A 27,890-nucleotide genomic window follows, 5' to 3' on the forward strand; every position below is an offset into this window, starting at 1 on the left:
AGTTCACAACCAGTCCAGTCACATATAGCCGAACCAAATTAAGGTTGAAAGATTTGTAGAGAAATTACTTCTCAATATCTGAGCAGAAGTGATAGCATTAAGTAAGAAATAAAGTGAGGATCCCACGCTTTTTAAAATTATAATATCCTAATCGTTTCACGAGAGGATAAAACCCAAATGGTGTCGTGAGTCGCGACATCGGAGGCAAATGTTTATGGAGAATCAGCTTCAGGACAAACGAGGGGAGTTGCAGGGTATGGATAAACTTATTTTCTGCAGTCTTCGAGGCGCGAGCAAAAGAAAATGCAGAATCCCTCTCCCGCACTGATCTAAGAACACGAGCCCCGACCGTTACAGCACTGCTCGGTGTTGGCGGAACACGTTTGTCGTATTGCGGAGGACACCTGCTTCCGAAGACTGAAACCTAAATTCCCTGTTCTCTCCAGCGATTTTTCTACTCCGAAAGGCGGACAATGATTCTGTTCCTCCTTTCTTTTTCCTGGTCAACAAGGCCATCGTAAAGAGCACAGGAAAAAGAGCGCACCTAAATCATCAGTCCTCCGACTCGACTTCTCTCCCTCCTTTTTGACCCCCGTCTCTGTCTGTCTCTCTCTCTCTCTCTCTGTGGGGGCGGATCCAGTTGTTCCCTCCTCTCTCTGTATATAGCCCACCATCTTGAATGATCAATCAGCCTTGCCCTGTTCTTTTCTAGAGGCAACGACGTTGGAGGAAATGTCTCGCGTCTCGCCACGGGCGAGGGCTTGAAGGTGTGAGAAGAAGGAAGTCGAGACAGAGTGCCCTAAGGACATGGCTCAGCAGGTACCCGTTCTCTCCCTTTCTTTTTGTTTCGTTTCTTTTCGTTCTGGGTCTAGATTCTTGGGACAACGAATGTGCTTTACCAATTCGACACGCCAAAGATGGTACATTACGCTGTTCGTGCAATGTCCTTTCGAAACAGCGTGTTCTGTTTCTGGCGAACGGTCTGATCCTGATCTATCCTGTTTTGCAGAGAGAGGGATGGCCCCTGGGGTTGCAGCCGGTGAACGTGAGGGTCGGGTTGGGGAGGAACGGCAGGGAGAACTCGACCGGTTCCATATCTTTCAACACTCTGCTCACCGGCTCTCCCACTTCTTCCACAGACTCTTCATCAGATTTAGACACCGAGGTCAGTGAAATATTTGCAGGGCAAATTGCCAGAAAATGGCTATGAGCGCAATCCTTGTAGAAGCAAAGATGCCATTTTGAAAAGTAACGTAAAGTAGAAAGGTAAAGGCAATGATGAGATTATAAATTGGCTGTCATGCAGACTTAGTTGGACTGAAAGATCCCAACAGCAATGAACAGAGTATTTAGTTTCTGTAAAAGCATTTTGTGGGGACAAAATTAGAAGACTTCGAAAACATCCATAATGCCGATCAATTCATCCGGGCTTCGATAAATCGGCTAATTCTAGTCAAATTCATGTGAATGAAGGATTTGCAATTTCGCGATTTCATGCAAAACTGGACTAGTGAACCCCTGTCGATTTCACTAACCGAACCGTGTCTCGTCATTCAGTCCACGGGATCGTTCTTCCACGATAGGAGCATCACCCTCGGGAGCCTGATAGGCGCTTCGACCATGTTGGAGCTCTCTCGGAGATCGACGAGGATCCGAAAACCAGAGGCCGTCAAGAACAAGAAAAGCTCCAGGCCCAGAATCTGGTTCTTCTCCCTCTGCTCGGGGGTGAGTACCGACGTGGAGAACATGGACAATGCCGCCACCGCCGCCGCTCAGTCGCTCGGCCATTTCCTCGCGGTGGAGAGGAAAGCCGCCGACGAATGCAGGAGGACCGGCGGCCAGAGCCCGATCATGTACGGGCCCGACGAGATCGTCATAGCGCAGCGCGAGAGCGGGGCGTCGAACTCGCTGTTCGTCGACGGCCGCGTCGCCCCGCCTAGACCGGCAAGCCCGGGAGCGGAGGAGGGCGATGGGTATGGAGTGTCCCTGATTCTTTGCTGTGCGTGCGGGAACGGCTCTCGCTGAAGGGTCTCTTGACCTTGGTGAATGGAATTTGTCCGGGGGGATCTTTTTCTATGCCGCTAGGCCTTGTTGATAGTTTTTTTTTAACTTCTCTTGCTTTTCACTTTTACTGTTCTTTTTCCCCCACCAACGCACCGAAAGTAGAAACAGACCAGAATTGCTCGTGAGAGCTTATGAAGATTCACTTTGTTTCGATCCTTGTAGAGTGAGAAAAAAAATGGGGAAATTTTATGATGCGTTCGAAGGTAAATGGCCCCGCCGGCTTTGCAGGAAGTCCGAACCGGCCTATTTTGGGTGGGATTATGTCGGGAAAGGGCTTTCAAGGGCGTCCTTCAATTTGTTGCGAGAGCAGGTGGTGTATCAATATGACAAGTGGCGAAATATTATTGGTCATGTATCAATATGACAAGTGGTGAAATATTATTGGTAGTCCGCAAATCTTGCATGGCAACGAGAGTCAATTCATCTCGATTATTAAATTATGTGGACTCGTACGATTTGAGTGCATATAATCATTTTTGGATCGTTATGAAAATAATAACTTCTTATCATGAGTCACAATTTCTTAAATAGGTAGTCCCCACTTCTTGTCATGTTTATAATGATTCCATCACGAATTTTTTTCTAGGATAGAGAATAATAAGAGTTATCTATGTAAAAAGACTTAATTGTAGGGGGTAAATTGAAGTGTCTATTCATATGACCATCCGAATATATTAACATCGCAAGACATGTGGATGCTCCAGATTTGATAAAAGGTTAAGAGGAAGATACAAAGACAGCAAGAAGGTCAACAATTATCAAATGTGGACATTGCTTTCTATTTCCATATACTTTTCGTTCACAAATTGAACGCTCTCCCACTATATATATATACATTCTTTCATACACCTTTGTCAAAATCTCAAACCGAACCAAACAGCTCTCTCACAAGTTAAGCCATTTGCGAGTGCCGTCATGCGTGGACCAAAAGGAGACACCGGAAGTGCACATGTTCAAGGCCAACGTGCCGGGGCTGAGGACGGAGGAGGTGAAGGTGGAGCTAGATGAAGGGCTGGTGATCCAAATCGATGGGGAGAGGAGCAAGGAGGAAGAGGAGAAGGGCGAGCAATGGCGCATCGGGCGGAGCATAGCAACAAGAGGTTTGTCCGTCAGTTCCAACTGCGGGAGAATGTGAGGTTGGATCAGGTGAGGACGAGCATGGAGAACAATGTGCTCAGTCCTCAAGGAGGAGGTAAAGAAGCCGGAAGTCAACCCCATCGGAATCTCCAATTAATTTACAGGCTTAATTTGTTTCGCGAAACATAAATAAATTGAAAAAAAAATAAAAATGATTATTCGTATCGCCTGAACTAATCAATCAATAAAAAAATAGTAGCATTATTGACAATAATTTATACCTAAATGTTTTCATATATAATAAATTATTTTCGTTCATTAGTTTTTACTAGCGAAATAATGATCATTTAAAAACATTTTTTGAAATTATTTATTTTTCTCAAAATAAATGGAGTTTAAATTCTTTTCCATTTTTTCTCCTTTTTTGTATATCTTTTTTTTGGTCGAACCTCTCTTTATATTTAGAATGCTTTCTTATGCATCTTTCGTGGGAAATGAACAAAATTCATGTTCCAAACCTATTTCCGAGAGTAGAAAAATAATAAAAGAAACAAAGAAAGAAAATTATCATCGAGCCTCCTTAACGTCTCTGTCTCCTATTTCTCTTATTTTTCAGTAAAAGGGAAATTCGCTTTTCAAAGTACCAATTATTTATTGTGAAAACGGTCGATTAGACGATAGCGAGAAAGTTACGCAACTTTTGCTTTTGATTTGATTGGGATGGGGCCTCTTCTTATGCTATTCATTGAGACATTCGGCAAAAAAATGTGGTTCATGTCGAAGATGTGAACAGTTATGTTCGACATTGATAAGTCAATTTCAATGACTTTGGAGCGCATACGACGAATTTGGCTCTTCGCTAACTTTCGACGACTTCGCCTTCGACTTTGCGGTAGCTATCATACTCTTATAGACAAAAGGTTAAAACCATTAGAAATGGGAGATCGATACAATTCATGATACATTTAGGAAGCATTTTTTCCGGTGAAAATCTGATGATAAAGAAATATATTACTCATTAAAATCATTTCCATAAAAAATAGTTAGTTTTCATCTATTTGATGATTTAAAGAAAGTGATTTCCTTCTTACTAAAAGGGAAAGTCGTTTTCTCCCGATATAAACTTATTTTGAATTTATGAAAACATTTTTGTAATTGATTAATTTTCTATAATCTAAATATCGAAAAATAGGAAAACAATTTCTTGAAGCAGATTTTCTTCAAACAAATGGACCTTTACCTTAAATTAATTTTCTCCTAACAAAAATTTATAAACCAATATCCCTGATTCAAATCTCTCCATCTCCAATATCGCATTGATACACATGGATTTTTGTCCTCGAATTTATTACTCTCCATGTCTGAATTTTCTTGAAATTATTTGTCACGTGCGTTAACATGTATGCATTTTAACAGCATATTGAACAAATACTTGATAGGCTAGATACGAGTCAAGGGTACTGGTTTGGGATTTATTTGAGACAAAAGTTAATTTGGTGTAAACAGGTCATGGGGGTTGTTTTCAATTTGAGATTTTTAATGTTATCAACCTTTCATAATATGCTTATGTTGTCATGCTCAGTCCATTGCTTAATGATAATTTTGAGATTCGTACTTAACTTTAGATTCACTGTCATCTATGCTCTTCTCCTCGCTTTAGTTTTAGAACTTTTCATGTGAAACAACTGAGTCAATTGGAATGGTTTTAGCATTGGACTATGATTGACATTTTGAGCTCTTCGTTTGCAAGAAAAAAATAGAAGTAAAATGATACAAATGGTCCATATATGTGGTCTCATTTGGTTCAATGTTCAATGCGATTCTCGAATTTTTAAATATTTTCATATAGTTTATATGTTATATTGAATATTTATCAGTAGTTTATGGACCACATTAAATAAATTAAAAATTTAGAGACAACATTATGCAAAGTCAAAATTCACGGATCATATTACATAAATTAAAAGTATATGTACGATATTACTTATTGGATCACGGTGTAGGGATTGTTTGTGCTACTATCCCAAAAATGAAGGAGAAATCCCTGTTTTGCTAGACGATCCCGGCGAGTGAAAAGCAGCAGGATTATCGATCTCGACAATTCTTTTGCCTTCCTTTTTCCCCCCATTTTATCGCAGGGGAACTTCTTGATCTTGACAGGATTTGTGGAGCATTACCAGGCCGAACCGAACTCCTTTCCTCCATGGAATTTACTTCCGATCCAAACTCGCTTGGCCCAAAAGTACCTGACGACGGGCCTGCTTTATTGAGCAAACAAGTTTCTTCTTGTGTTGGCTTAAAGTTGTACATTCAAAGTGCTTTTTTCCTTTGGAGTTCTGATCATCCGATCGGTGCCGTTCCACCCTCCCGCGTCGTCGTCGTCCCCTTGGCCAGTTGATGCGTGCGCAGGTGAGTGATTTCAGGAACGGGGATTTTTCGATTAAGGGATAGGGATTTTCTGGGAATGATGTGCAAGAAAACAAAGGATGTGGATGATTCACCGCCAGAATATAAAGGCACAAGCTATTAGCCTCAAATAAAAAAACTGGTATAGATGACAGCTCACCCCCACCAAGGCATAAAGGATTTGCTCCACCAGCCAAGGATAAGGAATTGTCTGATTCACCACCAACATCCTTGGATAAACGATTGATTAAATATTCATTCACACAAGGAATTCTCATATATTCGTGAAAATGGTTTGCCTTACAATTGAGGACTCTCATTTATTTATAGAGGGAATACAACATAAGATATGGAGACATATATTAAAGAGACATGGGAATAACTTTGACTCTTCAGCCTTGCAATATATTTCCAAAATTCGTCCACCAATCTTGACCGGCAATTAACCATCTTAGAAGTTTAACAAATGTCAAAGGAAATTGCTCAAAATAACTTTTCATGAATACGTTGTTAATTAGCTTTGAATTTGATGACTAATTTAGTGAAACGGAACATAATCGGCAAAGTTAAAAATCAACTACTCCTTATTCGATGGCTTGGTAGTCAACCAACAATCATCCTTTCGTATTTATAATTTGATCAATAGTTTTTATATCGACAACTTCATTCTAAACCTATCAAAGTAAGTTAGCTCGAATGATCATTGATTGTGCGAAGCTCGTCAATCGAATCGCGTTGAAACTTATGGATCATTCCATAGAATCGGATGCTCTCGCATCATCAATTACTGAGCGGTCGCTAACACTCGAAATCCTATTGCCATGACAAACCTAATCTTGCTTCCGATAACACATATAATGATCCACGCCTCTTGATCTTGTCAAAATGTTTTCGCAAGTGGGGGGCTTCACTTCAACATGGCATTTCATTTTTGTCTCCCAATCCGACGCAATCCAATCTCGTGGGACGAACGGGCCCGCAAGCGCCGCGTCGTCCGTCCTCACCAGCAACCGCGGGCGGCCAACCTTTGGAATCTCTCTCTTTCGGTTTCACCCCCCGACAACGATGATAAACTCCATGATTAGAGCGCAAATGGACTCGATGGCCGGTGGCGGTGGGGGATCCATGCAAGACGACAGGTTGGACGCCATTGATAGCGTCAAGTTCTGAGACGAGAGAGGCCCTTCGCCGGGAAAAAAAAGGGATCGGGTCGGGTCACCGGCGGGTGACGATAATCTCCCTGGCTAGCACTACCTGCCCCCCGCCAGATTAAAGTAATCGCCGTCGAGCTAGCCGAGCGCCGAACTTTCCAGTCGTTTTCCTTTTAAGTTTTAGAGCACCGAGCATCTGAGCTGTCTTCTTGCGGGCGCATCACATGCTAATACCGTCGCTAGCTAAATCCCCCCGTGGGCCCCCCCCGGCGGCGGCCTCTCTGCCCGGAATCGTACCGGTCACGGATCTGAGCCGATCTCCACCATCGATTGCGTCCGTGCCGACGTGGTGACTTTTTGTGGCATCCATTTAATTCCTTAGTAACTATCCCTTCCATGCGAGAAAAGAAACAATAGTAAAGTATTTATTTCTCAATTAATTGGAGGTGCTTTTTTTTAGCAAAAACGTTTTCTGGAAATGTTTTCGAGATTATACGTAACCTTCGAGTTTAGAGAAGGGTTTCGGTGGGAACGAGGAAAAGAGTCCGGACGAGAGTTTGCATCGACGGTGGGGTTTTTGTCTTTTCTTCTAAACTTCCCATTTCCGGCTTGGGACGGGAACCTGGGCGAAAACATCTTGGGCTCCCCGAATGGACGGTGGCGATTCCTCCGCCAACTCCGAGACCGGATCGTGCCACGCTGGATACGACAACTATCATCGCCCTCGCACGTCCGGCCATGTGCGCGCGCCGCGGTTCACTCGCCTGTCCCCCTTTTTTTTATTATTATAAATTCCTGCTTTTTGGTCGAATCTCTCGCTTGTCCGGGAAATCGCGTGAAACAACCACGGCGTGGGGACCCACCTCCTTTCTTTCTTTCCTTCTTTCTTTTAAATTGCGTGAAGCAATGCATGTTCCACATTTCCAGTAAGAAATGCAACAGCGCTCCGATCGACACGGGAGGTCGGCTTCGACCTCCGCTCCAAACATAAGCATGTTCAATTTTTTTTCATTTCGATTTCAAGATATACAAAATATTTCATTTCCCCGTCGGTGAGTACTTTGGACACACGTTAGATAATGAAAATATATATAGAATCTGCTGCAATTTGGACGGATGGAAAATTTTCTCAAAAACCCTTTTTATTAAAGATTAATATTATAAAAAATTCGAAAATGGTAATTATTCCAAACACATTTTTCGATTATCAAAAATTTTAAATTAAAACGCACGTGATAAATTTATTTCAAACTATCATTAAAAACCTCAAATTAATATATTTATAACAAATTTATCATTTATTATTTTTTGTTAAATTGAATTAATATCATGAAAAATTACAAATTAATACGTAGCGATAAATAGAAAGTAAAAATAAAATTAATTTAAATTGAACTAATACCACGAAAAATCATAAAGTTATATGCATATGATAAATAGAAGGTAAAATCACAAACTATAATAAGTCACCTAACTAAACAATTTAACCATCGAAATTAATAGAGCCTATTGAAGGCTAAAATTGTCCTTTTATGATTAAAAAATTTGATTTGATAAATTTATTATAAATGTGTCGTACTGGAGTTTTTTTGTTATATTATTTCTTTTTTGATCGAGAATTGAGGTGGGGACCAATAAGAAAAAACCGTGGACCCACGCGCTCCTCTATCTCCCTTTACAGTCCTCGACACTTGGCTACTGGAATCGGACGGCTGGGAGCCAGGCAACCGGGACAGATCCCGGATTGGAGCCAACGTCGGTGTCGGCTTGAGCCGATGGAGATGGAAGTCGCTATCGGCTCGGCACAAATTGACGGTCGTCTATCTTTCAGCGAGCACGCCAGCCGAGACCAGCCCCACGTGCCTGGTGGGCCACGTGTATCTCCGGGTATGATCCGGCGTGGCCTATTCCCTGTGGTCCAGCAGGGATGGACGGCTATCGTCAACTCCGATGACACGCGTAGGGCATGGATTAAATGAAGACGTGTCCAAAGTCAAGCCAAGCTCCTTATCTGGACCGGAGTTGCAATTCCTGGAAGATGCGGATTATTGGTCCCCGTGCACCTTAGGACAGGTCGGCATTTCCTGTGTGCCGCTTCGCCAGCACAGTAGCCCTCATCGACAAACTCTCCGGACATCTTGTCCAAAGAACGGGTAAAATCCTCTTCTTAGGATTAGGATTCAGATCCACCGAATCGGATTCATTTTAGTCATTGATTATGTTGATTTGTAAAATCGATCTCACGTGAGACTCACGTGATTAGTGATTTTAAAAAAATCTGATCTTTTGATGATAAATTTTTTTTTATAATACTCGCAAGATAATGTAATCTTCCGTAATTATTTATTTATACTTTATAACGATATACTTACAAATCATTTGTTATACAAAAGCCTGGATGATTCAAATGTGAAAAATTCAAAGTTATCTTGACTCTACATATCATAAAAGCTCAAATACATGAATAAGGCCAGTTTTTAGATAGAATAAAGTTCAATAGTTGACTTGAGCTCGATGAACTTTGAATTTCCAAGTTTGATGCCCTGGACGGCACCTTCGGAAAACAACTAGAAAGCAAGGGCCACCTAGAATCGTGCCGCTACTGTATCCACAACCTATTGAAATTGACTAGGTTGTCGTTACCGATGATTGAAAGCATGGCAAGATAGATTTTGCCCCATTCTCTTCATCTCTTGCGTGGCCCACGAGAATCCATCATGCATGAATGCTGCAACTGGTCGAGGCAGTTGGATCAACGTCGTTTCCAAGTTGATGTTTCATTCCCTCTTCCTGTCCAAACGTCGGCATCGAGTACTCAAAAGACTAATCTGGTCCCAACTTGTATCCTGCCAACCTGGTCGTGGCCTATGCATAATGCACGTCTAGACGGATCGAGCTAAGCCACTAATTTAGCGCGTGCCTAGGGTCTACGGCGGAATAAATTTAATTATTGCCTCGCAGAGTTTAAAGTAAAGGGTTTAAACCAAGAAAGGATTTGAGGATTGATTTGCACGTGTCTTAAAAAGCGTTGGAGTAAGTAGTGGTTTTGCAAGAGCCAGTGACAAAACAATCATGGATGGGGCTGATCACGACGTGTCGGAATTGGCCACCTCTCGCATTGGACTGTTAGGGAGTGGACCGACTGGTCGAATAGGACTGATGTTTTGGTGGGAAATGTTCGGAGAATGGCTGCATCTAGTGCCGAACCGATGATTTGAACGATGATGCGCATGATCGACAGAGTATAAAAGATGGAAACCGCGAAACCTTAAAATCTTTTGCGGATGGAAGATGACTCGGTGAAGCAATTCTTGAGTGAAATCTATCTCGTACTATTGCCACTACATCTGATTATGGATTTGACAACCCTTGCCCTTACTCGAGTCACGAAGGTTTCAAAGCCCTCTTTGGGCTGGCATGGGCAAATGCTTATAGTAGGCCATTTCATTTGGGGCCCGAGTCAGGCGTTCTGGACCCATAAATTTATTATATATTTTTATATGAGATGAGTATACAAAAAGTTTTAAAATTTGCAACAAAATTATAATAAAAGTTCAAAATTCACGAGAGTGTAATTGAATCTAAAAATTTATGCAATGATTCAATCAAGTATTATCATTGTTTCATGTAATTTGAGTGACGAAAAATGCTTCAAGTGGCATTTTAAAATATGTCTTGAGCACTCATGGCGCTAATGTGGCATAAGGTATGGAAAAAGTAATGCCAAAAGTTATAAAAAGAAGGAAAACGCAAGAAAAAAAAAGGCCAAAAATGGGAAGAAAAGGAAAAGAAGGATTATCCAAAAAAAAAAAAGGTTTCCTTAATTGTCTAATTGAGTAGCTTTTACGGAAGCATCATCCAATAGCCTCTTTATGCTATGCAAGTCCCCACTAACATCAAGATAAATTATTGCCTAGAATGTCATATACGTAAAAAAAACTTGAATCTAAATTCTATTTATTTTGAATAAAATAAATAATTTAAAAATATTTTTTAAAATGATTACATAATTACTTATAAAGTATTTTTGCCGTCTTTAAAATAATGTAAACATAAATTATTATAGATAACGAAAATATTTTCTATTAATTAATTATTTCAAACTATATAAATGATTATTTTCATAGATATATTTTATAAATCACTCATTTTTTAATGAAATAGTGGCATCCTAAATAATTAAAAATGGTGAACCTCAACTACGGTCGACATAAATCTCATGTCGAATTACTACTTGTTCCACGCTGAGCTGAGTCTCAATCGTGCGTGCGTTTGACTTCAACCACTAACAAAGAAGTCCATCATGCCAGAGCGCGCAAGAACGAAGCCGAAGATTGTCCAAAAAAAAAAAAAAAAGAACGAAGCCGAAGCCGAAGCCGAAGCCGAGTCAAGCCAAGCCGCCGCAGCCATGCCCAGCCTCATCTCCTCACCACTTCTCCTAAGAAAACAAAGGACAGCAGAAGGGAAGAAATATAGCAAAATCATTATATATAATCCACTTCCTCTTCTTTTTTTTTTTATAAATATCGACTGTAATTCACAGCATGGCTAAACGCGTATATTTAATATTATGAACATATAAAAATCCTCGAATATAAAAAATTAATTGAATGAGAGTTTTTAATAAATTATAAAATCAACTTCTTCGAAAATTTATGTAAAGTGGCTCAAGCTCTCCCTGCGCGGTCACTGGACTTACGCGGTGAATCTCGATACGTCGCGTAACGGTAAGATATAATTAAGGGAACTCCTCATATTTCAAACCGATTGCACTTTTTCGTAAATAACGCGAAATCATCACGTCACAGTTTCGCGCAAAGCAGATATAAAATACACTCTCTCCCTCTCTTTACTCGTCTCTCTCTCTCTCTTTCTCTCTCTCTCACATGGAGTGCACTCTCGCCATTGCGACCTCCTCCCTGCGGATCAGCGCGCGGACCGCCAGCTGCTGATCGACGGAGAAGCCTCGGCCATGGAGGCGGACGGCGGGGCGGCGGCGGCGGCGGCGCTCGCGGAGGGCCTCATCGCGAGGGTCGGCGAGATCGCCTCCATCTGCGACTACCGGTGCGCGGTGAAGAGGCAGTACTGCAACCTCGCCCGGCGGCTGAAGCTCCTGGTCCCGATGTTCGAGGAGGTCCGGGAGTCGAGGCGGCCGGTCGGCGAGGGGGCGGCGGCGGCCCTGGCGTCGCTTAAGGAGGCGCTGGAGGCTGCCAGGGATCTGCTCCGGTTCGGGAGCGAGGGGAGCAAGATTTACATGGTTTGTACGTGGCTTTTTTTTTTTCTTCTTCTTCTTCTTCTTCTTGTTTCCGCTCCGATGCTGCGCGGCAATCAATGCGGGAGTGCTTTTGTCGTTGCGCGTGCTTTCCTTAGTAAGTTCTCGGAGTCGTTTCTGTTGATTTTTACTCGATTTGGAATCAAAGCGAGCGCTGAATCTGGCGATGCTGTAGCTGGCGCTAGTGCTTGCAGCTAGATTCAGGCATCTGCTGATTTACTTGTCGAGAGCCTGCGAGCAACTGAATCGCGTCGCTCGTGTTCCCGATTTCGAAGCAATCTCGTGACTGCAGGCAACCGATGGAAATAGTTGCAGTTGATCCAAATTTCTGGCTCTCCTCCTTCTTTTGCGAGCTGTGGAGCTGTACAGAATGGATTTTCTGATTTCCGATTTCTGAGCATTCATTTCAAGTAATATAAATCGGGGACTAAAGGTTTGCTGACCGTTTTCAAACTGAGGGAGACTGGATTGCTTTCTTCGAATCATCATCTATCATCAAGTATTTTACGTTGGAAAGGTTTCTGAGAGAGGAAAGGGGAAATTTACGTACTGGAAATTGAACCAACTGCTTTGATCAACACACTCCGCCTCTATAAACTTCGGTCTCCAAGCTTGAGCTGGAATTTTGTACTCCTGACCCTCGATCCATTTAATATTGTTTTGTTGACAAAGTCTACATCATGATTTCATTGCTGCGACCTTGTTCTTGAATCTGTCGGTCCGGTTATAGCATAATCATTCCTATTTACAGTGTTCTATGATTATCGTGAGCTCTCGGTCTTTCATTACGGCCCTACTGAGCTCTGCTCATTGGGTTGTTGCTGTTATTCAGCTTTGATCTTTCGTATTTTACAGGTCCTAGAGAGGGAGCAACTAATGAGCAAGTTCGATGAGGTGACGGAGCAGATAGAACGAGCTCTAAGTGCGATTCCCTATGAAGAACTTGATATATCGGATGAAGTTCAGGAGCAGGTAGTTTTCCCTGAGTTCTCTTTTTACGCTGTCTTGCCTTATTATGACGCTCGATGTCACAAATATGCGCCTTATAGAGCTCATCAGATATGGCCAACCATTCAAACCAACGATCATCTTCTGCTGATATTCAGCTAGGAAATGCTTCAGTGGAGCTCAGGTTGTCTCTTAATTTGATAATTTTCATTTTGATATCTTTGTCCAGGTTGAGCTTGTTCTTGCACAGTTCAGAAGAGCCAAAGGACGGACTGATCCACCGGACATGGAACTATATCAAGATCTATTGTCTCTTTATGAGAGCAATGACGCAGCTGCAGATCCAACTGTCCTAAGGAGATTGACTGAGAAGTTGCAATTGATGGAAATAACTGACCTTACACAGGAATCTCTTGCTCTATATGAGATGGTTTCTGCTAGCGGTGAAGATCCAGGGAAGAGCATTGAGAACATGTCGATGCTGTTGAAGAAAATTAAAGATTTTGTTCAGACAGAGAACCCTGATATGGATCCTCCTGCAAAAGTAGAAGGTTCACCGGCGCATTCAGCTGGAGAAGCATCCGCTGATGGAAACCACAAAGCCCCCGTTATACCAGATGATTTCCGCTGTCCAATATCATTAGAGTTGATGAAGGATCCAGTCATTGTTTCGACAGGACAGGTAAAAGGATGCATGATCTTTCTCTCTATAATGCCCTAAAATTTACTTGCATGATTGTGGAGCACAAACTTATGATTTAGAATCTCAATTGCTGGTCTAACCCTCTTTCATCCTGTTCAAGTGAGACCATAAATAACAAGCATTCGAGTTGGCTCATAACATTCGCATTTTGCGTTCTTCCTGAGGTCCTGCCATTAGATGAGCATATCAGAAATTCTTGCTTGCTCATGTCATTTCATTGCAGTTGCTTAGAGTAACCTGATATATTTCGAGATATACCAGAACAGAATTCATCATCTTTTCTTTCTCTAATTCAAAATATGTAAGATACATAGAATGATCCTCTTTTTGCCAATGCAGACCTATGAACGCTCTTGCATTGAGAAATGGCTGGAAGAAGGGCATGGAACTTGCCCAAAGACACAACAAACCCTCGCCAACACCACCCTGACCCCGAACTATGTCTTGCGCAGCCTCATAGCTCAGTGGTGTGAAGCAAATGGCATCGAGCCGCCTAAACGTCCTGCGAGCTCTCACCCTAATAAAGTTACTTCCGCCTTCTCACCTGCAGATCGTACGAAGATTGAAGTTCTTCTCCGTAAACTAATCTCTGGCATCCCCGAAGAGCAGCACTCTGCTGCAGGTGAGGTCCGCCTTCTTGCGAAGCGCAACGCAGATAATCGCGTCGCCATTGCTGAAGCTGGCGCGATTCCTCTCCTAGTAAGTCTCCTCTTAACACCCGACTCTCGCACGCAGGAGCATGCCGTAACAGCTCTTTTAAACTTATCCATATGCGAAAACAACAAGGGAACCATCGTCTCTTCGGGAGCAGTTCCCGGAATAGTTCATGTTCTGAAGAAGGGAAGTATGGAAGCGCGGGAAAATGCAGCAGCCACCCTTTTCAGCCTTTCAGTCGTGGATGAATACAAAGTCACCATTGGCGCTTCAGGCGCGATCCCAGCACTAGTAGCGCTTCTAAGTGAAGGTACCCAAAGGGGGAAGAAAGATGCTGCAACAGCACTTTTCAATTTGTGTATATACCAGGGCAACAAAGGAAAGGCCGTGAGGGCCAGTATCGTGCCCACGCTAATGCGACTGCTCACCGAACCTGAGGCTACCATGGTGGACGAGGCCTTGGCCATATTAGCGATACTCGCCAGTCACTCCGAAGGAAAGGCAGCCATCGGAGCTGCCGAGGCAGTGCCTGTTCTCGTAGAGTTCATCGGCCGTGGTTCTCCGCGAAACAGAGAGAATGCAGCTGCGATTCTGGCGCATCTCTGCTCTGCGGATCAGAGGCACCTAGTAAAGGCACAAGAACTCGGAGTGATGGGTCCGCTCATGGATTTGGCGCAAAACGGGACAGATAGAGGGAAGAGAAAGGCGGCACAATTACTCGAGCGAATAAGCCGGTATGTCGAGCAGAAGAAGCAGGCTCAGGCGCAAACTGAAGCCGATAATCAGATTCGCCACCATGAGCTGCCGCTCTCCGAAAGAGATAGCTAACTGTTTATACAAATTTTCGTTCTTCTCTCTTCTTGGGGAAATGTTTCGGGAAGCTGTTTTTCATTGTTTGTCGCAGGTGGAAAATCACCTGGCCATGTAAGTTAAATTCTTTTGCTGGCCCGTGGCAAGGAGGGACTGCGTCATTCTAACGGTTCGTCGGAAGAAACGCTGCGAAAGGAGGTGGGGCGGAGGGAGATCAATGAAGGGCTAAGTTATTTCTGACATCAGTTTACAATGTATACGAGCAAAATGTACCATCGTCGTCTTCAAAGTTTTTTAATGGAAGAGATGTCTGTTTACAGAACAATCCATTCGACTCGCAAATTTGTCCTGTCCCATGTCGTATCGACGGCAAAAGTTCTATTCCAAATGTCATACTTCCTACATATAAGCTACAACCAGTTTTCCAATGTCCATCCATCGCAATTCGGTTAACTTCTCAACTTACTTAAAACTAAGACCATTAAATGGATGGATTGAATCAAATTTGTCCTGTCCCATGTCGTGTCGACAGCAAAAGTACTGTTCCAAATGTCATACTTCCTAAATATAAGCTACAACCAGTTTTTCAACGTCCATCCAACACAATTTGGTTAACTTCTCAACTTACTTAAAACTAAGACCATTAAATGGATGACTTGAATCATATTTGTTCTATCCCATGTCGTGTCAATAGCAATAGTCCTGTTCCAAATGTCATACTTCCTAATATAAGCTACAACCAGTTTTCCAACGTCCATGTATCGCAATTCGGTTAACTTCTCAACCTACTTAAAACTAAGACCGTTAAATGGATGGATTGAATTGAATTTGAGTCAAGTTAAAAATAATCTAACCCATTTAACCTGTTTTCATGCCATTTAAATTTAATAACCCATACTCAACTCGTATTATCAAAATATATTAATATTTTAGGAAAATCATTTTCTAAGAAAATAACAATATTTGTCAATATATAGCTAAAATATAAAAATAAACTAGAAGATATTTTCCATTGATGGTAAGGAAATTTTTTTACTCATGCACCATTTTCAATAAATTTTTCATTATTATATTTTTGAAAATTGATTTTTAATTATTTTATTTTTTACAACTTTTATAATTATATATTTTTAAATTATTTTTCTTTTTATTCCTTTTTCTTTTCTTCTTCATTGGCTGATCATCAGCTGCCGCCATAGGCCAACAAAGCTCAAGCTCACTAAATTCAAGCCTCACCAACCTCTAGTAAGGCTCCCAATTCAACGACCTGGGTGACGCTCAAGCCTCACTTGAGGTCACCAAAGCTTCGCCAACATCTAATGACCTCCGGCAAGTCTCAAGTTTTTCCTAGCTCGTTGAATTTGGTGAGGCCAAGCTTGCCCGCAACAACAATTTGGCAAGCTTGGGCAGGACTATAGCTCACCAACATCAAGCGAGCTTGAGCCTCACCTGTGGCCAGTTGCTGGCTGCCACCATAGCCGGCAAATGAAGAAGAAAAAGAAAAGAAAATTGAAAAGTAGTGCGTCTAAGTTGAGTAGTCATAAATGGATCCATTTATGACCCATTTTTCAATTGGGCTTTATTATAATGAACCCATTTCAAATCCATATTAAAGCTTTAGTTAACCCATTTTCTAATCAACTCATTAAATGTGGGTTAAAATATAGGTAATTGACCCATTTTGCCATCCCTACTTAAAACCGTCTCTATATGACATGGTCGGACTAGAGTTGTGGTAGATATCACATCCCCCACAAAAATGAATAGCAAGTTCAAGAATATACACTCCAGCTGTGATGAAACGTCCTACAGTCATTATTTAAAAAAGAATTGTGCCACAGGCTGATGAACTGCTACGTGAGTATAACTTGCAATCTAAACAGCAAAAGAACCCGAACCACTCGAATAGAACTTCAACGCTGATAATGAATTACTCCTGTTAAACTATTGAGTTTCCTAAAAAAGGAACTTAAACCAAGCGAAAAGAACCAAGTTCCAAAAATTTGTAAATGAGGGAACAGACAAGGACTCGCTGAAATGTTCAGACTCGGCACGGAATCATCTTCTACTAGGCCTCTTCAATTGGAAACTCTTATCAATTTGAACCAGCCGCTCTACACAGCTGAACTACTTCCTTCCCCTGTTAAGCCTCTGCAGATGATAATTAATGCTTCCCCAAGTCGTTCTGTTTTTCCCACTCTGAATCAAACAAGAACCAAAAACAGAAGGGGGTTTTGTTTAAACATGTGTTCATAAGAATATTGGGCTCACACTCGTGCACACACGAGAGAGAGAGAAAGAGAAAGATGGTACTGACGGATAGGCAAAGAAAACGCAAAACCAACCTGAGCATCCATGCAAGCACTCAAAAGTTCCTTTTGCCGGACGCATTTATCATCATTGTTCTGGCCTAGTGCCAAGCAGTTGAGAAATGATATCATTTCCTTCATGCATGGCTTTTGAAGCGAACCAAATTTTTTGGGGCTGATGTACAGTGCGCCTGCTTTTCGGCCCATTGTACTTTATATCTCACTGCATGTATGCAAACAGTCATTATCAGACAAATCAAAGATGAAAGACCTTTGAATATAGTAAGATTAACCAGCAGGAAACAGTGAACCAGATCTCCTGTAGCAACTTCCATTGCAACAGTTAAATGAACACTTTCAGGCAGATACACTATGAGCAACTGCAACTGCCTAAGCCTTCCTAATATATTCAAACAACCCACACTATTTGTATGAAGCAAGTATCACAGCACTGCAGACCGAAGAGAGAGAGAGAGAGGAAAACCGGCATATGGCATTGATTTAGGAACCAACCAAAAAGGGCCTTGGCCACAGCTCTATAACTAAATTGTATTCTGAAGCCTAGTACATGATTATGACACCTGGTGACCACAATCTGAAGCTAGTACATGATTATGACACCTAATGACCACAATTTTGCCAAGAGAATATAGATACCCCAAATTGAACAGAGCAATTTGAGTGGACATTGGTGTCATCTAGAAAAGTCCAACCACCAAAACAGCAAACCCAAACCCAAAAAGAACATGTTCACAGAATCCATCTCACTCCTTTTGAAGGGGAAGAAAGTTCTATCCGAATATCCTGCAAATGAGAAAAAGCTAGCTAAGACCCTAACATCCAGCTCTCCATTCAATTGGAAAACCAAATCAAAGCACTGAGAACATCTGCACCAACATTTTATTACCAACAGTACCACATTCTATTCTCTGCCAGTTTGATGTGATGCTCATACTTTCATAAACAACATGTTGACAGATAATCCAGAAAAAAAACATAACGCATCACTGAGCAATGACTTTCATTATACATGATCTCCGCTTCACTTCCACACTCAGCAATATTTCAACTCCAAACTGAGCCATTGACATGAAATAACTTAACTAGAGAAAAACTTAAACATCAGGATAAATCAATTTCTAGTCACAGGGATGTACAAAGTGAAGCAGAACATATGCAAACGTTTCCTAAATATCAATCTCCTTAAACCTTAACTAAAGTCAGCACCAATGGAACTGCTCAGAGAAGCTAAAGGTCTCACTCAGATCTACACTAGTATTGTGTACAAGACCCTAACAAGCGGCAAACAGCAAAATTCGTTCAGATGAATTAACAGTTCAAAAAAAGTATTACACGATTCAGTTTGCTCATGCAGCATAGTATCAAACAAATCCACACAATCTATGACTCGCCTAACAATTTCTGGTATCATCGAGGTCTGCATTGAAAGAACCTTAACCTGTACAAACACAATAGTACTTGAAGCACTTGACTTTGCATATTTATGCATTCCACTTTAATTTCCAGATGCTAATCTCCTAAAAGGTTTTTTCTCCCAAGAAACATCCCACATTAAATATAACACGCAACACTTCCTTTGTTCAAACAAAGAGTAGCCCAGCTGGACAAGTGGTTCATCGGGTTCTCCAGTGAAAATTGCTCAGCAGTGGCACTGTGTGAGCTATCCTAACATATAAAATTCAAGGGTGCATCATCCAACAGAGAAAGCAAAGCAAATTCGATTCTTGAGAAAGATCAGGCTATTGAACCAATCCGCATTTCACTCGGTTAAAAACACTAGAACGAACAAACATCCCCACCCTGATTCCAACAGGACATCTTTCGAAAGGAACCCAGGAAAAATTCAGCAAAATCTTTACTTTCCCACTCAACAAGAACGCCGTAAAAGATCGAGCAGGCGTGATCCTATAGCAGACAACGTTTCGGCGACATCTAATTTCGCGATATCCCCCCGAGGAACTTCCAGATTCGAAAGCAAAAACAAGAAGCGCGCTTCGCAGCAGAACTCGATTCGACACAGAGTTCGTCCTTGCGCTCGAACCTCTGCTCAATCACGACGAAAAGGAACGAACTTTAGCAGCTCGAATCGACGGAACGCACCTGCGCCAGAACCGACTTCGCGCCGAGGTAGCAGAGTCGCCGTCTCGAGGTCTTGCTGCTTCGAGGAGGTCGAGGCTTCGAGAGGTCTGTCTGAGAAAAATCGGCGAATGGGGAGATCGGGCTCGACCGGAACGGACCGGGCGAGCTGCAGCGTTTCCGGTCCGACCGCCGCTCGAACATTCAGGCCCAGCCCGAGTCCACTCGGGGCTCCTGGCCCACCGGATCCTAGCGGGAGAACAGACAAAGGAGAAATGAACCCACCGGAAGGCACCGCACGGGCCGGGCTTTTCAGGATTTAGGCCCAAATAAAGCAGACCGAGCCTGAGGCTTCTGGGTCGGAATGACAAGCCCGTACCAGATTAATTTAGGTCGCATCAAGTAGGGATAATCCGTTTTAAAGTGGATAAGTATCATATCTATAATTTTTGGAACCTATCCTTACGACCATTTCCTAGTTTTTAAAACCTTATATTTTGAAGCCCGATTGTAGAATTTACCCAAGAACCTTTTTTTTTTTTTCCTTTTCTTAGACTAGAAAACGTAGGCTTTTTAGACTTTATAAAACCAGTTCCAAATTTGGTTCGATCCAGCTCCTGTGTAGCGCCAATTTAGTTGCACAACTCTAGTATGAAGCCTGAATTTTAGCAATTTCTCTCTATTTCTTTTTCAAATAGAAATCTGTTATTGATTTTGAATTGAGAAACTCATTCAATCAGTTGGGATTAGCATATAATGGGAATATACCTCAAGTTCATGTGATAAACGAGTGCGTTGAATCACGTACCCAATGTATAGGATACTTTATTGACTTAAGGGCTTATAATCTGGGTTCATTTGTCCTTTACATTTTGGGTTCTTTAGTTTATTAAACTAATTCGGTGACATTTGGGCAAAGTAACTTAATCGCAAAACTTATATTTTAGAATTTCAATTTGGCTAGACAAGTTTCTTATGTTGAAATACAAGAATGAACTGAAAATATTAATATTTTACAAAGTGCGAACCGGTATAACCAATCAATAAATCTTAAAATTTGACTGGAATTAACTAGTCAATAAATCTTAAAATTTGACTCCAATTCATTAGTCTTTTTTAAATGAATCTTGTCAGCGCATGAGTGGATTTCACGCCTCTTAGCAGTGGGATGAAATTAAGTTGTATTTAGAAAAGTCTACGAAACTCAAAAACTCATTGGACGAGAATTTAGTGAATGTTCCAACATCCGAACTCAACTAGTCAGATTACTAAAGTGCATTTATTTTTGTGCTATGCATGATATTGGCTGTCATAGTGAACTTCTAACAGAAAAAAAACAGTTCAATTATGGTTGTGAATTGGAATTGCAAGAGTGGCTAACAAAAAATTTGAGATGACAAAATCGTCGATCGAATATACAATGTCAATTTTTACTATACTTTTATAGTTCTTTCTAGTGAGATGCAAATAGAAATATTATTCTATCCCCTAAATGTGACCTCTCACTTTTGAGTAGATTTGAACTCAGAATCCCAATCGCTCTCCACCACTAGCTTCGCGAGGGTGAATTCACTGTACGATAATTAATAATCTGAAAATTAGAACTGGCTGCATTAATTGTTACAAAATAGAAAAGGGAAGAGGGGGGAGAAAGGCTTTCTGGACCGCACGAGCGGCGGAATGGTCCGTATGTTCTTATCACCAACATCACATGCAATCGCCCAATACAGCTCAACCCTCCCTCTCTCCCCTCCTATCTCTCTCTCTCTCTCTCTCTCTCTCTAACGTGGGCAAAGACATTGTCTTTTGCAAAGATTAGCAAAGCATCTCTAGTGATCAATTAGGAAACGACAGACCACAAATTTGGCGAGCTTCCTTGTAAGCTACCATCGGAGTGCGGGTGACGCTTCCGGTTTTTGCCTTCTCGAAGAAGATTCTTGGCGTAACATAACCGCCACCATCCGTGGCCAAAGGAGTGGCGGCTGAAGGCGCACGACCTCCCCGGCGAGGACGGAGTTTTGCACGCCGGCCGGCGATCGTTTGAAATTTCAAAAGCACTTTGCCACGCCATTTACAGGACAGAGTCTATGCAAACATGTTTGCGTCGCTCTTGAAATTCCAAAGGGGGAGAGAGACCCGGAATTGAGAAGGGTGGGGTGGCAGATCTGAAAATAAATGGAAGATAGGGCCGGTCGTTTTCCAGAGTTTTAAATGCCATGGGGGCCGCTCTCACATGGAAACATCTTTTGCACCCAAGCTGCTGTCGTGTCTCTGACTATTAACACTTAACAACGTTTCCGCGACGGATTTATCAATGCAAACCCACCACTATCACCACCTTAAACACGTACTAAAATGATGCCCACAAAAAAAAACAAAGAGTTTGATTCCGAAATATCGCTTTTTTAACCTTTCTTAAAATATAATCGATATCATGTTATCGTGCCATGCCGTGCGTCCTTTTTATATAGTCGACTAGGTTCGTTTTTGCCCTTATTTTTTCCTTTTAATGGACAGGCGAAACCAATAGATAATGCAAGGATATGAATGGAAGATTCGACGGCTGGGCACAAAACTATTCTGGGCTTGGCGTTCGGGGTGGGGTTCACAGAGCACACGTAGCTTATAGCATTTTCATCAATGGAAAAAGGTGTTTTTTTGGCCCCCAGCTCGCATTTTTCATTAATCAATCTCGAGGCTTTTTTGGTACTTTGGAAAGGCGCCATCTTTCTTGATGGGCACTGCCAGTGCCTGGTGGGTTCTCGTTCACTATCTTAAAATCTCTTTTTTATTTCGAAAAAAGGTGGGGATTGCAAAGGGAATTTGATGCTTGAGAGAGAGAGGGAGAGAGAGGGAAGGGTGCGTGTGGTGGCAATTGGCAAAAGCTTTCGGCCGGATCGCGTGAACGACAGTGACGTTTTCTTGTTGTTTTGGTAAAAGCTAATGGTCTCCGTTTTCTCTAGTATCTTCCTATTTTTTCTCCCAACGAGACTTGCTCTCCAGGTAACCCCCGTTCGAAATCGACCTCTCCCCCAAACTCTGCTTTCAAATTTCATGAACATGTGCTGGACATTTTTTTCCTTTTAGCCTTCTTTTTCACGATCCCTTTATTTCTTCCCGACTTTTCTCCGTAATTTTGTGTTGAACGAGTCGATCACTCGAGTCATTAAAAGGGTCGCTCGAACGAGATGACCGGGAGGGGACTAATCCCTTCCTCGCCCGAGGCTGTGAATTCGAGTCGTTGCATCGCCGCGTTAACTCGAGAATACCCAATTGCAAGAGCTCGGTTAATGGAATTGGGCAAAGACCACCACTGGCCAAGAAAAGTCCGAACCTTTCATTGACTTTAAAACACAAGGATGACTTTGGGGTGGCGTGGAGTTGGGAAATTCTAACTTTTTCACCTTTTTTCCAAACGGTGGTGATCGAGCTTTTGGTAGGAGGACAATCAATTAGCTGGACGCCATGATGCGTTTCGACGCGTGACTCGAGAAGATCTCTTTTCTCATCCTTTTGGTTTATTTGAGACAAAGTAGGTATTATGGAAGCATCACATCTTTAACCTTATTCATATGCTCCCTACGACAAGCATATGAACTGACCGAAAACATAAAAATTTGCAGAGGATAAGGATGATGATCCGACCCTTTTCTGGTTTTTTCCTTTCTCTGGGGTCTGCCTGGTGCAGCCCCACCTCCACGAAGATAATGACTTGTCTTGTGTCCATGAAAAAAAAAAAAAAAAAAAATAGGACGAAAAAACAAGAAGATAAAGACTTGTCTGCACGATGAGTAAAGTGGTTTGCCACACCATTTTTGTTCCTTTTTCTTTAAGCATATGTGCCCAGGAATCAGATTTTGAGAAAGAGAGAGAGAATCGGCAACTAGAAGAAAAGTGATTCGGAACCGCTTTAAAGTGAAAGGATTTTACAGTGTTTTGTTCTTCTGGTATCGGCTCGAAGCCAGCCACAGGAGAATCTTTTTCTTTTTCCGACTGTAACATTTTCACACACCCTCGCTTGGAAAAACTAAAGAAAAACTATACGATCTCGGAAGTGCTGAGAAGGCTCCAGCGGCAGCCCGCATACACCTGTCTTCCTTGCTCTGTTTTTTCTTTTTTCTTTTTTTTTTTCCCCTGTTCAATTTTCGCCTGTCTTGTCCGAAGCCTTCCTGGACGTTTGAATGATTTGAGATACTGGTGAATTCAGCTCGGGAGTCCCCACCTGAGCTTTGACATGACCTCGCCACGATTTTGCATTTCGGTGAGCTCGCATTAATTGCGCGAGGCAAACTCTCATGCGTCTTCTGGTGCCTTCATGACTCTGACGACCAAGACTGTACTGAACACTACTACTTAACAGGCCTTTTACCCAAATCCCCCACATAACGGAAACGGCTATGACTCGGAAGGGATCGAGTGCCCTTTTGGATTCAAATTCAATTTGACATGGTAAGCAATCACATCCCAACAAACCAAAAAAATTTAAAAAGAAAGAATGAACAAGGGATGAACAAGGGACCCATTTAAGGCAGAGTTCACGGAGATCAATGAACGATGGAGTTCTTGTCCAGGGGTGTGAAAGCTGTTGGGGATGATGCCAGCGGGAGTACCTGGGAAGTGCTTGAAGGAAAATGCGGAATCACGTTCTGAATAACCTCCCTTTTCTCCCCATTCTTGCCCATGATGGTCCTCACTAGAGGGCCTTCTTTGTTGTCCGCATCACCGCCGCAGGGCTTTGCAAAGCCACATTCTTGACCACCTGCTCTTTTGGCAGCCTCCTCCTTGAGTCTCCTGCACAGTTTCTCCTCTGCATCTCTAAGGAACTTGAACTTCGGCGGCGGCGACGTCCACGGCCGAGCCCACTCGTGCTCCGCCGAGGACTCGTACAGGGGGTTGTTGAACCCGTTCTTGCCGTAACCCTCGAGGGGGTTGAGGGATGATGATGACTTGACCGTTGGTGATGCCAGAGGCGTGAGGAACGGGGTCTGGTCGAGGGCCAAGATTATGTCACTCAAGCTCCTGGTCCTTGAGCCTTTCCTGCTCCTATCGCCCCTCGACCTCCCATCCTCAGACTCCAGATCCTCCCTAGTCTCTTCCTTGATCGTGAAGAGGAACCTCGGTGGGCCATGGAGGTTGTGGAGCCTCATGAGCTCCGATTCCACGCTCTCTTGATCTCCCAGGCTCTTCGACTGCAAGTCCTTGCCGTTTCCAGCTTCAAGGTCCGACATTTCATGCCCGTTGGCACCTAAATCCTTCGCATTGGCTGAATTTGCGCCGCTGTTTTTGGCGTTGGTGGGGTGTTGGAATGAAGAGGGCCTTTTCCAGCAGATGAGTTGGAGAAATTCTTTTGCGTATTTGGTGTAGTCTTCTTCTTCCGGGACGTCTGCGACACTACTCGAGGCTACTCTTCTCCTCTTCCACCAGAACACATAGGACACTTCCGCTAAGAAAGCCAAGAAGAGGCAACCGAAGACTATGCTCAGAACAAGACCCAGACTACAGGAAGCTGCCATCTTTCTCACTCCAATTTCACATTCCCAAGCAACCGAAAAGTTTGCTCATATAATTCAAACCCGTCTACTCTGATTATGACTTCCTAGTGAGTACTGAAAAATACCCAGACCGTGAAACTTCACTCTCAACAAAATCACAGAGCAGAAGCAACAATCAAACCTCCAAAACTCGCCCGCAGAATTCAACCACGGAGCAGAGACTTTCTCACAGGAAAAAGCAGGAAAGACCCCACTCGCTATCTAAACCTGGAAAGCCACAAACCACGAAGCAACCTCCGGAATTGCCAAATCTTCGGAACTTCTCGCCCACGACTCGCAAGATCCAAACTTCGGGGTTACCTCGCAAGCCGCGAACCTCCCTTCCCGTGGAAAAACAAAAACGGAGCCGTTGCAGAGAAGAGAAAAAACACCCAAAAAAAAAAAACACTCGCCCACCGGCCCAAATTCTCAACCACTTCAAGCAAGAGACGGATCGAGACGGAGACGACGAAGGAAGAGAGAATGCACGGAACCCGGAAATTCGCTTAGGAAAATATAAAAATGAAACAGGGCGAAGGAGAGAATCGCTTTGTTTATAAAGGTGGGGTGGGTGTGGGGGAAACGTTTGTGGAAGGTGGGCTGTAAAAAGATGTGGGGCAGAGCGTGGAAATACAGTTGGAAAAAAATCGGCCTCGCACTCACATGCCTTCGCTAAAGTTCGTGCACCATTAAAGCCCTAGAGAGAGAGAGAGAGAGAGACAGTTTTTCTTGAGTAAAATCTCGGAATGGAATGGAATGGAAATGGGATTTCGCCTAAAAAGAAACAGGGAATCGGGCGGCGGGCGGCGGGCGATGGCAAAAAAGCTTCGATCTTTCTCGTTGGGAACACGACCCAAAAGGGCCAGCAGGAGGAGGAACGTCGCAACAACGGTCGGCATGCGGAGATCCAGCTGTATGTCATCCGCGCACATTTGAACGCGACACGACCGGCACCGAACCGCTTCGACTCTTCCCCCCTTCCCCTGCATGTTCGACTGTCGCTTTTGCGGACGACGTCGTCGTGCACGACAGTTTAAAAGCAAGTCGCTCGTGTTTCCCTAGTCAAACGTGCAATAGTTATGCTCCGTCCGCGTGGGGACGAGGGACGGAGACGGAGGCCCGATATCTCTATCCCGATACATCACCAAGAGAGAGACTGATTCCCGACCCCTACGGCATATTCCTGATTGGACATTGTCGTCATTCGAAGATTCAAACCAACGAGTTATGATCGAATTAGGGTGCATTGAACCATTCCGCGTTGTTATCGCTCTCTCATATGTGAGTCAATTGCTTTGGGCTCAATCTGCACCAGCGTAATCTTAACTCGAAAATCTCTGCCTTGGCTCGGTCAAGTTTGGCAGATATTGGTCGGGAAAACATCTATCTTTTAGACTTCAACTCTTTTGCCTTGGCCCAACTAAGCTTGGTAGAAAGTTGGAGGACACCATTTGGCACCGTGATTGGGGAGTCACGTCTGAGATATTCACCAAACACCAATGCATCTTGGGAGCGAGTCGTTAATCAAGCATTGGTTCTAATACCAATTGTCGCGGAATAACGTGGAAATCCACAAATCTCGCAATTACAAATGGGAGAGAATGCAATTACCAAAGACATCAACATAAAATGACAAGGAATCCATAAATTTATGTGATTCAATCAAAGAATCAGTACTTGCTTCATAAGGAGAGCCAATTAGAAATAAATTAATTACTAATTTGAAGAGTTACAAAGTCATAATAGCTGAATCGCCCAAGTATTTCTCAATCCTAAACATGTCAAGATTTAATCACACACTCTATCTCGATTTTTAAACTCACGTATGAAGATTTTTTTCATATAAATAGGGATGCGCTACGTCGATGCAGATTTGCAACCAGGGTTCGCTCCTATTGTATGCATAGAATCTCTGTTCCATGTGTTAGTTCCCTGTGATTTTTCTTGATGAGAGTACCGTGAGAGATCATGAATAAACAAGGGGGGGAATCTTTTATGTATAATATCTGATTAGGTGTAATTTCTTCCGGCCGGCTCTCTCCGTGGAGCAGCTAGCAACATTCTAGCCGAGCCTGTAGATTTTTAGCGCCTTTATCGTGCATGGTTGACTTATCTAGCAATTCCTTTCTCTTGTATCCGATAATAAATGCAAGACAAATCGGTTTTCGACATTACTTATGCGAAAGGGATTTCAAAATCCTACCTAGATCCGAAGCAATCAATTCTGCTGTCCAGTGCAATTATTAAAATAAAAAAGGATATCCCGACTGCATTATTAATGGAGGCCCAGTGGGCCAGATCATCAGTTATGGCATTCGGCCGGAAACTGAGGGCCGTTGATGAGATCAATTAGGAGGGGCCCACTTCGGTTCCGGAAAAGCTGGACAACGGGCCCACTAGAATCGACGCATCCATGATCATCACGAGACTCCCAGCCCGTGATTTCAATTGTCGCCGGAAACCTTGACCCGGATCCAGATTACCCGTCGGGCCGGCGTCCGAAGTTGAGCTAGGCTAGGAGCCTAGGACCATGGACGAGACAGCCATTTCATAAACAGGTTGAACTGGAATCGGAGGCACTCGGTTGCACCATGTTGGAGTCTGCTCAAGTTGACTCGATCCAATACGATTACCGTTCTCGAGTCTGATTGAGCTCGTGTTTGCTCAGTGCTTGAAACTCCGACTCGAGCATTCAAAATTTGTTTGAGATTGAGTGTCATGGTCTCGATGTCTGTTTACAATAGGACAATTTTGAAGGGTTGACAATTGGAGTGGACTGAGCAAAACCTTCAAGCAATGGTGATCGGTGAAAAGACGGGGATCGGCGTATCTAGTAGGCACTCATCATCTTTGAAGGTAAATGTCGAC

The 27,890-nt window shown here is 42.9% G+C and overlaps 4 protein-coding genes across 6 annotated transcripts; 2 read left to right on the plus strand and 2 right to left on the minus strand.

Annotated features, from left to right (window-relative positions):
- The first annotated feature begins 469 nt into the window (after nucleotides 1-469).
- Nucleotides 470-2,291, plus strand: LOC104422499 (uncharacterized protein At3g17950). The gene is made up of 3 exons (XM_010034831.3): nucleotides 470-819; nucleotides 1,010-1,165; nucleotides 1,558-2,291. The coding sequence occupies exons 1-3, from the start codon at nucleotides 808-810 to the stop codon at nucleotides 2,023-2,025; spliced, it is 636 nt and encodes a 211-aa protein (XP_010033133.2). The 5' UTR covers nucleotides 470-807; the 3' UTR covers nucleotides 2,026-2,291.
- Nucleotides 2,292-11,558: 9,267 nt separating this feature from the next.
- On the plus strand, nucleotides 11,559-15,412 carry LOC104422500 (U-box domain-containing protein 13). 2 transcript variants are annotated; one of them, XM_010034832.3, is made up of 4 exons: nucleotides 11,559-11,955; nucleotides 12,826-12,942; nucleotides 13,148-13,600; nucleotides 13,961-15,412. In XM_010034832.3, the coding sequence occupies exons 1-4, from the start codon at nucleotides 11,671-11,673 to the stop codon at nucleotides 15,101-15,103; spliced, it is 1,998 nt and encodes a 665-aa protein (XP_010033134.2). In that variant the 5' UTR covers nucleotides 11,559-11,670; the 3' UTR covers nucleotides 15,104-15,412. The 2 variants fall into 2 exon arrangements, with proteins under 2 accessions (XP_010033134.2, XP_010033135.2); XM_010034833.3 differs by having other exon boundaries at nucleotides 11,560-11,959.
- Nucleotides 15,413-16,877: 1,465 nt separating this feature from the next.
- On the minus strand, nucleotides 16,878-19,616 carry LOC104422502. Of its 2 annotated transcripts, XM_039303248.1 has the most exons (4): nucleotides 19,516-19,587; nucleotides 18,163-18,198; nucleotides 17,431-17,617; nucleotides 16,878-17,284 (listed from the first exon to the last, which is right to left on the minus strand). In XM_039303248.1, exons 3-4 carry the CDS (start codon nucleotides 17,599-17,601, stop codon nucleotides 17,213-17,215), a joined length of 243 nt encoding a protein of 80 aa, XP_039159182.1. In that variant the 5' UTR covers nucleotides 17,602-17,617; nucleotides 18,163-18,198; nucleotides 19,516-19,587; the 3' UTR covers nucleotides 16,878-17,212. The 2 variants fall into 2 exon arrangements, with proteins under 2 accessions (XP_039159182.1, XP_039159181.1); XM_039303247.1 differs by lacking the exon at nucleotides 18,163-18,198 and having other exon boundaries at nucleotides 19,516-19,616.
- Nucleotides 19,617-23,375: 3,759 nt separating this feature from the next.
- Nucleotides 23,376-25,742, minus strand: LOC104422503. Its single transcript, XM_010034838.3, has one exon. It carries the CDS (start codon nucleotides 25,002-25,004, stop codon nucleotides 24,036-24,038), a length of 969 nt encoding a protein of 322 aa, XP_010033140.2. The 5' UTR covers nucleotides 25,005-25,742; the 3' UTR covers nucleotides 23,376-24,035.
- Between the last annotated feature and the right edge of the window lie 2,148 nt (nucleotides 25,743-27,890).

Source organism: Eucalyptus grandis, chromosome 10 (assembly GCF_016545825.1).
Source record: "Eucalyptus grandis isolate ANBG69807.140 chromosome 10, ASM1654582v1, whole genome shotgun sequence".
NCBI classification, from domain to species: Eukaryota; Viridiplantae; Streptophyta; class Magnoliopsida; order Myrtales; family Myrtaceae; genus Eucalyptus; species Eucalyptus grandis.

Excerpts from the sequence above, each read along its gene's own strand:
- LOC104422499 (XM_010034831.3), top strand. Across the intron at positions 1,166-1,557 it reads CATCAGATTTAGACACCGAG|TCCACGGGATCGTTCTTCCA; the intron begins GTCAGTGAAATA and ends CTCGTCATTCAG.
- LOC104422500 (XM_010034832.3), top strand. The coding sequence starts at position 11,671 with ATGGAGGCGGACGGCGGGGCGGCGGCGGCGGCGGCGCTCGCGGAGGGC. Across the intron at positions 11,956-12,825 it reads AGGGGAGCAAGATTTACATG|GTCCTAGAGAGGGAGCAACT; the intron begins GTTTGTACGTGG and ends CGTATTTTACAG. Across the intron at positions 12,943-13,147 it reads CGGATGAAGTTCAGGAGCAG|GTTGAGCTTGTTCTTGCACA; the intron begins GTAGTTTTCCCT and ends ATCTTTGTCCAG.
- LOC104422503 (XM_010034838.3), bottom strand. The coding sequence starts at position 25,004 with ATGGCAGCTTCCTGTAGTCTGGGTCTTGTTCTGAGCATAGTCTTCGGT.
- LOC104422502 (XM_039303247.1), bottom strand. The coding sequence starts at position 17,601 with ATGGGCCGAAAAGCAGGCGCACTGTACATCAGCCCCAAAAAATTTGGT. Across the intron at positions 17,285-17,430 it reads GTGCTTGCATGGATGCTCAG|AGTGGGAAAAACAGAACGAC; the intron begins GTTGGTTTTGCG and ends TGTTTGATTCAG.